The following is a 13779-nucleotide window of genomic DNA, read 5'->3' on the forward strand; positions in this document are numbered from 1 at the left end:
AATTAAAGACTGTAAACACAGCTTCATTGGATTCTCAATTGCCTCGACCTCCAATTTCAAAATAATAGCTACCAGCCATCTGAATGGTTGCTGTAGGCAATCCGTCTATTTTTAAGTGCTCTATTCTTATATATACATAATAAATGTTGTACTGTGAATACTATCCATACACATATGCTAGACGCTGACCCTGTAATGCTGACAATATAGTTTCTTTCCAAGATTCATTTTTCAGACACAACATCATCCCTGTCTAGTATTGTAATAATGCAGTAACAGGCACAGGGATAACACTACTTAAAAAAAAACAGCTTGTCTTTTTTCGTAAGGTGTGTTCCACATGGGAAGTAATTCTTGCTGGTTAGCTGTAATAGACTCCATGGGGGTAATAATCAATCATCAGAAGCATGAAGTTAGATAAGTAATGGAGCATGTGTAAATCTGCCCTGAATTGGGATTGTACTTTTTTATGGCATCCCTTAAAGCGTATGAAAAGTTCCCTGTCTTCAATGCTGATCTGAAAAATAGAACGGGTTATTGGGTGGTTTACACAGCAGCAGGGGCATAATTAGGAGTGGCAGGGCCCCAGAGCAGGCTTCTGAATGGGGCCATCCTTCCCACTTAAAGATATACATATTTGTATACTTACACATGCAAATTACCATCAGGCACACTTATATCCATACACATACAGTTATTCACTCACACACATTTATACACTCATGTGCCCACATGTAGAGAAAATACACAGATACAGTCCCCTTTAGAAGGGGGTGGTGACCGAGGTAGGGGCAGGTGAGGAAGCTCTATAGACGCCACGTCGCCTGCATCAGGGATCCCAACTATCGCAATCCAGGCTGTCGCATACAGCATACAACATATATATACATATACAGTATATAAACACCATACACCATGTATATAATATACAAAAGACAACACGGTCGGCACTTTCAGTATCCAGGAAATCATGAGTTGTGCAGATCGTGTTGTCTTTTGCATGCTGTTTGGAATGGATTTGTGCACTTTACATCAATGCAGGATAAGATTTACGTATAAATACGTATATAGTGGTGAACATCCGACATGTGTCAGGTTGGATGACGGGGATGGCGGGCCCCTGCACAGCACTAACTTAATTTATTTGCTGGAACGTGTTTACAGTGGGCAACCCCCTTAACTATGTCTACCTTCCCGTCCGTTTTTTTAAAGTTAGTATATTACAAATTTTACTGACATAATCTGAAATATTTATTTCCAATATGAATTGTGACAAGTATATACATTAAAGGGGCGTTCAACTGAAATGAAATAATATTTGAATTTACCCATATAGAACATCAGTATAGCCACTCACTCACCTAGACTAAAATTATAGATTAAAAAATGCAGAGTGTGGAGGACTGTGCAGAACTCGGAATGGAGCAGATACAGATTCATGAGCTTAGCGTTGCGTTTTTAATACTATTAATACTATTACTATTTCAGTTAAACACCTTTTAGTTTCTTAATGTTTCCATCTAGACTTATTTAGCTCTATTTTGTGTAAACATTTTATTCCCAGCGTATGTTAATTTAAACTGGTATTGAATTATTCCGATATTATTAAAGCCCAAACCTACAAGGAAAGAAGGGTATATCAGATTTAATAAGATTGATGACTGTGCAGCAAAGAAAAGGATTTCAATTGAATTACTGCAGCGAATTAGAGAGAAGAAAATAAGATTGATAAAGACATACTATCTGCCAGTCTTGGTGAAGAATTGCTTTCTGGATGTGCTGACAGCCGCTGTGCAGGAGCTCAGGGTAGTGATACAACTGGCATTGGATGTGCTGGCAGCTTGGAGTATGCTTCCTGTAAGATTCCCAGCTGTGGAATGATCCGAAGATAGGAATGTAATCTCATAACAACATCACAGGGTTCACTTTAACACAATATACCCATTTCTGTAAATTCATAATTATAACTATGGAACAAGAGGTACACAGCATAATGCTGTTTCACAATTGTGTGTTACATACACAAAAAACATAAAACTATAGATGTAGCAGTGTAGGTTTTCTTAGTACATTCATCATGAAACTTGAATATTGTGAAAAATAGTAGATAGTTAAAGATATAAATAAAATAAGATTCAATAACAAAATTACTTTTTATAAATGAAAAGTGCCAGTTAAAACAAGAAATGCTGTGGTATATTTTATTATTCAAGAAAATTGCTTCTTCATTTACTAAGGATTAGAGAAGACGAGTGGACCCAATGATCGGGTTCGTGGTTGGGGTTTGGCCGTCTGACTCAGACATATTTCCGGATTGGCGGGCAAACAGCCAAATTGACGCCAATGACTACGATTGGCCAAGTGGACCATCGGGTCCACTCATCTCTACCCAAGATCCATAACATAAGTGAATAAAGGATCTCCCTTTTTTCACTGAACAACATGGAGTGATGGCTAGTTGTTTATAACATTCTGAGACAAAGTTGGCATTAACCCTGTATAAAGTATGTCCTCTCACACTGCAATAGCACATGTTTCTGCATTATTCAACAGTGATATACGCTGCACTGATCAAACAATGTACCGCAGTTAGGTTAGTATAACTTGCTATCCACATGACAATTTTATGGCACTGTATAAATCGGACAGAGCCAATATGGGCTTCCATTACTTCACGTTATATATTCTGTGATGTTAAATACTTTTGTGTAAAAAAATACAAAAATGTTAAAGGATGGAAACTTTTTAGAGATGTGTGAATCTATTGGTTTAGATATTTGGTACAAGTCTGCCATATTTCAGGCACAATATGCCAAGTTGTTCAGGATGGGATAAGGAAAACCATGCCTCGTTTAGCTCCCTTGAAATCAAGCATGACGTTCAGGAAGCCTTACATTATTTGGGATTAAAACAAAACCAGTATATCTATTTAAGAAGGAACAGACTCCAAGCTGTACACAGCACTTCTTCGACTGGAATACGCATCTATATGGGAGGCAGTAGCTTGAATTTTTTTGACAAATTAAGCAGAATTGGAAGTATATTAGAAAAAGATTTGCAACATCCCTTTACACACAATATAAAAATTATGCTTTAAGCATGACTTATAAAATGCTTATTAAAATGATGGTGTTTTTTATCCAGATTAATATGTATTTCCAAAAAGGAATAGGCTCCTTATGGGAATTGATATTCTATTAATTGTCTTGTTGGAACCTTAAAAGAGAGACCTCTGTGGGATGGGTGAGAGAGACAGTGGTTGTATGTGACTAAGCTCTGTTACACCATTAACCACTCCCTCAGGAAGGGCAGTAAGACTGACACTGGCTATGTGAAGAGAAATCAACTGTCCTCTTTACCTCTCCCTCAGAAATTCTCTTCAGTGGGTTTAGCAGTGTCACCATCAGTGAGTATAGCTGGGTAGCTTGACTGTACACTAGAGCTACCCACCACGATGACTGGAACAGACGACATATGAAAGTCTATTTTGGAAGAATGGTTGCTCTAATCCTACGGATAGAGGCATCAGTGGAACTTGCATGAAGACGTATAAATAAACTTTGTGAGATTTGTAGGGATGGGGACCCGCTGGTGACAGGTTCTCTTTAGGCATGACTTATTTACTAAACATGAAGCTTAGTAATATTGTGGTGGGATATAGTCACACCAGGTATTTTCCAAAAGGAGTGGACACCAGCCTGTAAATAGTTTAGTTTCTTCCCTGTTCTACATGAGGTGAGACATTACTAAGATCGAGTTAAATCTGATTTTTGTTACACAAAGAAGAGCAATAAGGTTGACTGGTCAGGATTGCAGAATTTGTCAGCCTTCTGGGGAGTTTGAAGTGTGTCCATGTGATGAGTCCTATATGTTATTGACACTTAAAGTTATCAAGCTGAATTTCAAGGAATTTTTACTCTCTGAAAAACTGGATAATTGAAGTTGATGATAACAATCCTAATGAAGGGGCCAAAAGTATTTGAGATCACAGTATAATTTTTTGGCTAACATGGTACTTCTATAGCCAACATACTAAACAAATCCATGTTATGCCTTATGCCAAGTTCTATTACAATGTAGGTCTTGTCTCGGTTCAAATTTGATGGGTAAGATTGTTAGTAAGAACTGTGTGAACAGATGTCAACAAGTGGACATGCTTTGTAGATCTGCCACACATGCAGCACATTAATCTCACCCACGGACTAAATTTCCTTTGCCAGTGTATACACCATATATTCTATATCACCATCATGCAGTCTTTTCTACTCCAAAAACATTGGAAATGTCAATTGTTTCAAAGAAAACTACATTGCCTCACAGGCTTTACTTGTCTTTACCTTGTTTAATATCGCTATACTTGATGATCCAGCTTTCATCCCAAAACAATCTTTGTCTTTGATATTGAAACCCCTATAAAAGAATCAATAAGAAATTTAAGGAAATTTAAAAGTCCTATAAAGTAATCAATAAGAAATGAAAATACATCTAAAATCAAACAGAAGCGGGTTGCTGCTGCACAAAAAATTCCCATCCATGTAATAGATTTGGGTACTGCTATTTTATAGATATAGTACCAAACTAACACACACCATAATTGTAAAAGCTCTGTCAATATTCTTTCTTTTATGTTTATGTATGTTTGTATTATTGTTGAATATCTACTGTCAGAGGTGCATTAGGCTTTTCTAGCTCAGAACTACCCATGTTATTGTAGAAAACCTAATGCTCTGTCAAATTGGTGGGCCTGACCAGAATAAGGCAGCCTGACACTGCCAATCTGACGATATGACGATATAGATCTAAAAATAAACACTGGAGTGGCACATATTAAAGGGAACTTGGAGGTGAAGTTGTGGTGGCGATTCTAATAACCAGCACATTAAAATTAGAAATATATCAAATATAGATATATAGACAAATATCACAAAATAGATATTTACCACAACAAACAGAATGAGGCCTGCTATTATAACTGCCACAGGGATTGCTATTGCCATTCGAATGTCAGATGGGAGGCTGCACTCCCCACAGTCTACTGGGCACGTAGCGCATGCCTCTTCTTCCTCACACATACCATTACCACATACTGCAAAAGAAAGATATTTTAGCATTCTGCTAACATTAGTGTAAAATTAGAAAAACAAATACCCTACTCACCAGAAACTGGAGGCCAGATAGCTCTCTAAAGAGTTTAGTATGTGTTTTTTTGCTATTTTAATCCAAATACTGTCCTCTTAGGGTTTTTATCCTTAATATTGGAAAACCCCTCTACGTATCTAATCTAAAATCCCGAGTGGATATGAATACTGCTAGACAGACTTTATACCATAAAATGTGAATATTTAAAAAAATCAAAAATAGATCAAACTACTAAACCAAAAGTTCAGCTCTATATAGAATATGTTAAATGCACTGTACAGATTAAGGCCACAACCGTATTTTTAGGCTGCAAGCTAGCCGCAATTTGCAGCTAGTTCATGGCCCCAGTTGAGGTCTTTTTTTGCACACTCATGGTGTGGTGAGGTACACAGTGCAAGCTGCTGTTGACCAGTGCTTAAAGCTGGTATTGCACACATGGTTGGTAGGGACATTGCACTACTACATCTAGGTCATGACTAAGACTGGGTTCTAACCGAAAGACATTAATCGCTATGCTGGTTTATGTACCCTGAAATGTTTTGTGGATATGGTATTTTAGCAATAAAGATTGGAATCTTTAATGAACTAAATAAGTGCTGGAAAATCATCTGTAGACTCCTACATCTAGAGGTACAGAATGAGAAGTATACTGTTTCCAGATAATGATGAATACTACATATATAAATGTATTTCATACCTACTAAAGGTACCACCAAAGTTTTTGCCTCAAGAGCAACTTGCATTTTGCCAATCCTTATATGGGCAATAAGAGATGTCACACCAGCATGAACTAAAACCACCTGAACAATGAAAGAAAACAAAACTTTAGAATGAAGAATTTCTCATATCTCAAATGTATCAATTTAAAGAAAAAAACATTTACAATAAAAAAAACATAAAATAACCTTATAACAATAATGAAAAACACACAAACATTACTAAAGCACATTGGATGATAGTTAAAAGCACTTCTACTTTTGCATCTGGGAAAATGAAGGATGTCCATGAGAATTCTACAGGCCTCTCAAAGCAGGTCTGGAGTACAGAGTACAAAGTGATGTATACACTCTTGTACACTGCAACTGTAGCCGGAGTTATAAATTAGTATCCATTATTAACCTCTCACGACCGCTCCACATAAATATACATCAGCTTTTACTATGATAGAAAGGCTGTTTATTTACGTCTTGACAGTAGCCAACTTCAAATGGCTATATCTCCAGAACTCTGGCATCTAGAAGCACAATTCAATTGGTATCAAATTAAACAGGAGAATGACTGGTTACACAGGTGCACAGCTCGTTAGTTTCATAGATAGTAATCAGAGCCATTTGCGATAACGTTCTGTACACCTGTGTGACCACGGTCAGATGTCTGTCCTCTCGAAATAAACAATGAAGCTTTCTATAGAATGATAGCAAGCAGAGATCTATAAAACCGTTAGGAATTGATACAGAAGGTCTATTGGAGAATTGCATAACTTTTCATTATTCAAACAATAACATTTATTTGCTGAAATGGGAATGCCCCTTTATTCAACTAGACAAGACATGACAAGACAGGTGAGGTGTACAGTGGGGGTTCTCTGGCATTTCTCCATGTATCAAAAACTGCGGCCAAGGTTACAAAAGAATTTCTAAAGTTCTCAAGGTTCCTAAGAATACAGTGGCCTCCATAATCATTAAATTAAAGAAGTTTGGGGCAGCCACAACTCTTCCTCCTGCTGGCCATCCAGCCAAACACAGCTCAAATAACTAACAGTGGCTTCAGAACAACTCTGTGACCATTTTTGACTGGCCCAGCCAGAGCCCTGACTTAAACCCAATTGAGCATCTCTGGGAGAGTCCACCAATGTTCACCATCCAACCTGAGGGAACTGGAGAGGATCTACAAGGAAGAATGGAAGGGGATCCCGAATCATGGTGTGAAAAACTTGTATCTTTCCCAAGAAGACTCATGAATGTACAAATTCAATACTAGTACAGTCAATACAGTACCGAATACTCAATCCTGAGCAAATTGTCTGAATACTCATGACCATGTGATATTTTAGTTTTTCTTGTTTAATAAATTAGCAAAAATATCTACATTTATGTTTTTTTTGTGTCAAAATGGGATATAGAGTGTACAATAATGTTTTGATCGTACCAATTGGCTGCAATAAAAAAAGAGTGAAAAATTTAAAGGGGTCTGAAAATTACACAAATAATCATTTCCCATCATGGTACAATAATTGACTATAGGAATATGAAAGTAATAATATGCAATGTTCAACAATGTACCTTAGCGGACCAGTTCCCTTGTGTTATTTTTCCTGAGGTAGATAAGGTGTGTGTGAATATCTGTCCATCGTCTGGAATCCACGGACCACAGATTCCACCTTTTCCCTGAATGTATGAATTAATAAAAAGATGTAAACATATTTTAGCATTTGCTTGTGTTAGAAGTATATGGAACAAATCTAGTTCTACTTACCATAAAAGACATAGGGCAAGAATGGATGTTAGCATGATGGATGCAGCAGTTTTCCCCATTCACATCTTTCCAATTTGCTGGGCATACTTGCTCCTCACAAAATCTTTTTGCAGACTCAGCATTTCTTATAAATGTATAAAAATATAAAATATGGTAATCTTGTGTTATACTTATGTTAGCTGACTACTAATTCCTCATCAGTAAAATTGACATTGACATCCAGTATGTTCCTTCATCCCTGGGATCCCCACCACTGAAAGCCCATTGATCAATAAAATGTGGGTCCTAAGTCCCCTCTATTCCATGTGCTCTCAATAAGGTAAGGTTGGAATAGCAGAGTGGTTTTGCATGTCCCCTGCCTTTCAATTTAAATTGTATAAGATTTAATGTAATCTGCATCCTGAGGCACAAAATTTTTGCAGTTACATTATGCTCCTCTTTGAATATCTTATATCTTTGGACCAACTTTATATATCATGACAATTTTTTCATAATATTTGAGACTTGGCTGACATCTAAATATAGCATCTACCCAATCAACATAATTCCTCCTGGACTCCACAATCTCAATCATATTACAGACCCCGATCACCAATCATCTTGTTGCATCTTGCTGATATAAAACTGGCTCCTAGAGCTGAGAGGGCCCTGGCGCTCAATGTATCAAGAGGATGTCATTATCTCTGACAAATGGTCATGAATGCCTAACAAAGCCTTTGTTTTCAACGGGTGTTTTCACAAAGTCTTGTATTTTCATTGATCTGTTGCCTGTGGAAAAAAATATGAAACATGTCCTATTTTTTTCATGGGTGTGGATCATGGAAGGAATAGAGGGCTATGGGTCCGCAAAAAAAACTGAAAAAAACTGATGAAGTATCCGCTTTTTGCACTGAGGCTGAAAACCTAGGTATGATGTTTTCAAAGCAATGTGAAACCTTCAGTTTCTTTTGCGAACATGGAGACAAAACAGAAGAAAAACAGACACAATGAAGACAAATTGCAATGCAAGCTGAGCACCAACACCAATGTGAAAGATCCCTAAGTGAAAGGCGTTAAAAGGTTTAACCTCTTACATATGAAATAATATTGAATAAAATACACAGATTATATAGTTGTATCATCTACCTGTGTGATAGGATGCCATTAGTCACAGCATACTGATAAAAGTCATCAGAAGCTGTCACAGAATAGATGACATCAAAAGTTTCTCCTGTAGACACCTTGGCAGGTGGCCGGAGCACCCATGCCATTTCCAGACCTTGAAAATGAGAAATAAATAAACAACTAAAAAACAATCCAAAGTAATATCAATTACATATATTAACCCCTAGGCGCACCAGGACGTTATAGTACGTCCCCGGCGCTAGATGCTTAGCGCACGGGGACGTTCTATAACGTCCTGCTTCTGGCACCGGCTCACGAACGGAGCCGGTACCAGAAGCAGCGGCTGTCAGCTGTCTAGTACAGCTGACAGCCTGCGCTAACACCCGCGATCGGAGCCAACTCCGATCGCGGGTGTTAACCCCTTACTCGCCGCGGTCAAACATGACCGCGCCGTGTAAGGGTGTTTGCGCTGTGGATCGGATCCCCCGTGCCGCTTACCGGGGGATCCGATCCACTTCTGGGCAGCTCCGAGGACTGGCATGTGCCCCGGAGCTGCCCGGTCTCCATGGCAGCCAGACCCCTTCCGGGTCTGGCTGTAAACTGTCTGAGCATGCGCAAGCTTGCTCAGACAGTTTACACTGCTCTACAATAAAATAGTATTGTAGAGCAGTGTATTGAACTTAAACCAGTGATCAGAGCATCACTAGTTTAAGTTCAAGTATGTAGAAGTAAAAATATGCAAAAACACTTAACACTACACATTATAATAAATAAAAAATAAATACATAAAAATATAAGCCCCTAAAATGTCACTTTCCCATAAAAACACTTAATAAAGTATAAAAAACACAAAAACACAAAAAACCCCGCATATTTGGTATTGCCGCGTCCGTAACAATCTGTATAATAAAACAGAATCATTACTGGACCCGCACGGTACACGCCGTAGAAAAAAAACGCAAAAACGTTCCGAAAAAAGATAATTTTTAATTAATACCTTATCAAAAAATGCTCTAAAAAGTAATTTAAAAAATGTTATGCACTCCAAAATAAGCCCACTAAAAAGAACAACTCTTCTCGCAAAAAATAAGCCCCTAACCAGATTTGTCAGCCGAAAAATAAAAAAGTTATGCATATGAAAAGATGGTGATGCTAAAATGAACAAGATTTTCTCCAAATTGGTTTTTATTCAGTACAATTGAATAAAATACACAAAACCCCCACATATTTGGTATCCCTGCGTCCGTAACAATCTGCATAATAAAACACAATCGTTATTAGTTCCGCAAAGTGAACCCCGTAAAAAACAAAACCAAAAAAAGCTCCATAAAAAAGATCATTTTCAATTAATACCCTATAAAAATGCTCTAAAAAGGGATTTAAAAAATGTTATGCACTCTAAAATAAGACCACTAAAAAGAACAATCCTTCTCGCAAAAAATAAGCCCTTAAACAGATTTGTGAGGCAAAAAATAAAAAAGTTATGCATATGAAAGACGGTGATGCTAAAATTAACAACATTTTTGCCAAATTACTTTTTATGTAGTAAAAATGGGAAAAAAATAAAAAATCTATATAAATGAGGTCTTTTTGTAATCGTGGCGACTCATAGAATAAAAATAATATACTATTTTTATGGTATGGTAAACGGGCAAAAAAAAAAACCCATAAAAATCTTCCTGAAAAGTGATGATTTTCATTTCCTCCACCAACAAAGAGTTAATAAAATCTCACCAATTAGCCTATAGATTCCCCTAAATTACGTACCAGAAAAGTGCATCTCATGTGGCAAAAGAAATAAGCCCCTATAGGTCCACATTAAAAAAAAGAAAAAAATTATAGCCTGTACAATGTGACATAGAAAATCTGATCTGGATGGCGCCTCCTTCCCTTCTATGCCCGGCCGTGCGCCCATACAACAGGTTACCACCACATTTGGGGTATCGGTGCATTCGGGAGGAATTGGGTATCAAACTTTGTGGAGCCTTTTTTTATTTAATCCATTGTAAATGTTTAATTTTCCACCCAAAATGGGTGTATTGTGAAAAAATATTACAATTTGCAGACTGCACCTCCATTTTGTTTTAACCCCTATAAAACACGTAAAGCGTTAACAAACTTCTTAAAAGTGGTTTTTCATACGTTGAGGTGTGTAGTTTCCACAATGGCGTAATTTACGAGTCTCGCTATTATTTAGGCCTCTCAGTGTCAATTAGAAGTTGAGCAGGTCCATCTAATACAGGTTTTGGTGATTTTACAAAAAATGTGAAAAATGATACCTAAATTCTGAGCCTCATAACATTCTAGTAAAATATGTGGAATCTTAAAAAACCATGCCAACATAAAGCAGACATTTGGGAAATGTAAGTTATGAATTTATTTGGGAGCTATGACTATCTGCATCAAAAGTAGAGAATTTAGAACGTTGAAAATAAAGAATTTTTCCAAATTTTTTCCAAATTTTGTTTTTTTTCATAACTAAACACAAAAGATATCATCCAAATTTTTAAACTAGTTTGAAGTACAATGTGTCACGAGAAAACAATCTAAAAATCCCATGGATATCTCATAGCGTTCCAAAACTATAACCACTTATAGTGACACAGGTCAGATTTGAAGAATGGGGCCGCGTCCTTAAGGCCAAAATAGGCTGTGTCCCCTAGGGGTTAAAGAGAAGCAAATAACACATAACTCTTACATGTTCTTATCTGCTCTAATATATTGAAACTGTTACATGATATCTGAAACACTTTATAGACATTACTACCACTTACTACCCTTTCCCTTCCCTACATATTCTTTTATTTGGGGTAATGAGGCATACTTGCTTATTAAAACATAGTAATGTGCCTAAACTTAAAGGGGGTCATCCATTTTCAGCAAATATTTGATATTGTTTGTGTAATGAAAAGTTGTACAATTTTCCAATATACTTTATGCATTAATTCTTCAAAGTTTTCTAGATCTCTGCTTATTGTCCTGCTGTAGGAAGCTTCTATGCTTACTTTCAGTGGATAGAAATCTGTCCATGGTCATGTCACACATGTGCACAAGCCATTGGACAGATTAAGATCCACTGAAAGTAAACATAGAATATTTCTATAGCAGGACAGCAAGCAGAGATCTAGAAAGCTGTGAGAAATTGGTACAGAAAGTATATTGGAAAATTGTGTACATTTTCATTATTGAAACAATAACATTTATTTGTTGAAATGGGAATGCGGTCCTGCAAAAGACACCACTGGTCTGAAAGACTTTTATTGAACTATTAGTACTGATAATTCACATTCTTGCACCTAAAAGTTGTTCAAGTTATTTTAATAGTTTCACATGGGTGAAGGATAATTTACTTTGTTAGGTAACTTTGTGCCTATTTGTATCTATTTATTTGTATCTATTTATTAAGAAACAAGAAATAATGAATCATTACGATAAAGCAATAGAAGCAGACATCAGGGAGGGGGCAAATATTTCTTTCACAGCTGTGTAACTTTTCCCTGGTATTGTGCTGATGACAGATATTTTTATTCCCTACAGCCATGCAGGGATTTTACCAGACTTCATCCACTGTAAAAGAGGCTATTCTGATGCTTACATTACCTTACATTAATTGCAGTGAAAATATAGTCCTAAAATATAATGGTATAAAGAGGTATATGCCTGGGGATGAAAAACCTGCAAATAATAAAACAAAGTGCAGTTCCAGGCATTGAGAAACAGAATAACATTGTGACCAGTTCTACATTCGTGGGAAATTTGCAAATTTGCAGTTTTTATAGATTCAGATCATTGCTTTTTAAGGTGACCTTACCCCCACAGTCAATCATATTAACTTCATCAGGCTTTTCCAGTGGCCAGCAGTCATATTCTGTGTTGTCCAAGTCATGCCAAGCATGTGTTAAATTCGATATCATCACCTAAACAACAGAAATTCTAAGTAATTGAATTAAATAATAGAAATAATGGCCTAATGCCAATCATGCCAAACTTAAAGTAACGGTATACTATATTATTTCTTAATTGTGGATTAAATCTGTTTTGAAAAATGTATCAATAATTCGTCATGTGCAGATGCAATAGACTTCATTGCTCCCTGCAATATACTGTATATCATTTTATATTGTTTTATATTAGTGACCAAAATTATAACTGTATGTACGATGTAATTATAAACAAAATAAACTATATTCCAAAAATGATGATTTCTGCCCTAAGAAAAATGGAGCAGTTTACTTTGAATGAAGTGATTTAGCTGTGTAAAAATATATAATATTTTTTATGAAGGAAATATTGGCAACACCTGAAAGCTTTACAACTGTGCAAGAGGATATGACAGGTTTCCGCACTTTATTTAGAAATAATTAAAAAAAGAGCAAAATTTTTATAACATCTTACAATATGTTAGGAAATTCCATTACTGTGGTCTTATTTTTTGTTGTTTGTCTATCTGTAAGTTACAAAAGTATATACCAATTTGTTATAGTTTATATACATCAAACAAAGTTTAGTCCACATAATATATGCACCTACCATTAAACTTCCAATGAGATGCACCTGAAAAAGAAATGATTTGAAGCCTTTCATAGGAGAGCAGATTATTACATCCAAGTTCTAGGTATTTACTTAATGGTCTCAAGGGAGCTCTTTAGAAATGGTGCTGTGCCTGCGATACACAGCCAGATGTGATGCTGTTCTTGCTGTTGCTGCTGTAATTTCTCCCCTAGGACTGACTGTTGGATGGTTAGAGGGGAAACTTGGATGTGCTCAGCTGGAAAATCAATTTACTTTCAAGGAATTATTGCATTGTGTATATTATTCAACATGATCTCCATCTAGTGGACAAATATGTAGATGCATGGAACTGTGTGTCACTGCTAGCGGCTATAAAGTCTTAACTGGAATTCTCCAACAATAAAACTTGATTAAATATATAGCCAACTAGCAAAATTGCAGACAAAGAATGAGATATTTTATATAGCTCCTTGCTGTCCTTTCTATAGAAAAGAATGAATGCATACAATGTAGCCCTACAGTAAATCAGATAAAATTCTTTTTTTTATT

At 36.4% G+C, this 13779-nt stretch overlaps 1 protein-coding gene across 1 annotated transcript in view; it reads right to left on the reverse strand.

Annotated features, from left to right (window-relative positions):
- The window catches only part of LOC140120064 (atrial natriuretic peptide receptor 1-like), an 82250-nt gene extending 68821 nt beyond the window's left edge, over positions 1-13429 (reverse strand). Inside the window, exons 1-9 of the mRNA XM_072139427.1 lie at positions 13249-13429; positions 12530-12635; positions 8740-8872; positions 7615-7738; positions 7422-7526; positions 5837-5939; positions 4941-5086; positions 4338-4410; positions 1741-1870 (exon numbers count right to left, since the gene is read on the reverse strand). Of these exons, the coding sequence (XP_071995528.1) occupies positions 1741-1870; positions 4338-4410; positions 4941-5086; positions 5837-5939; positions 7422-7526; positions 7615-7738; positions 8740-8872; positions 12530-12635; positions 13249-13302 (974 nt within the window). The 5' untranslated portion in view covers positions 13303-13429. The remainder of the gene's footprint in view (positions 1-1740; positions 1871-4337; positions 4411-4940; positions 5087-5836; positions 5940-7421; positions 7527-7614; positions 7739-8739; positions 8873-12529; positions 12636-13248) is intronic.
- Positions 13430-13779: the final 350 nt, after the last annotated feature.

Source organism: Engystomops pustulosus, chromosome 1 (genome assembly GCF_040894005.1).
Source record: "Engystomops pustulosus chromosome 1, aEngPut4.maternal, whole genome shotgun sequence".
Lineage (NCBI taxonomy): Eukaryota > Metazoa > Chordata > Amphibia > Anura > Leptodactylidae > Engystomops > Engystomops pustulosus.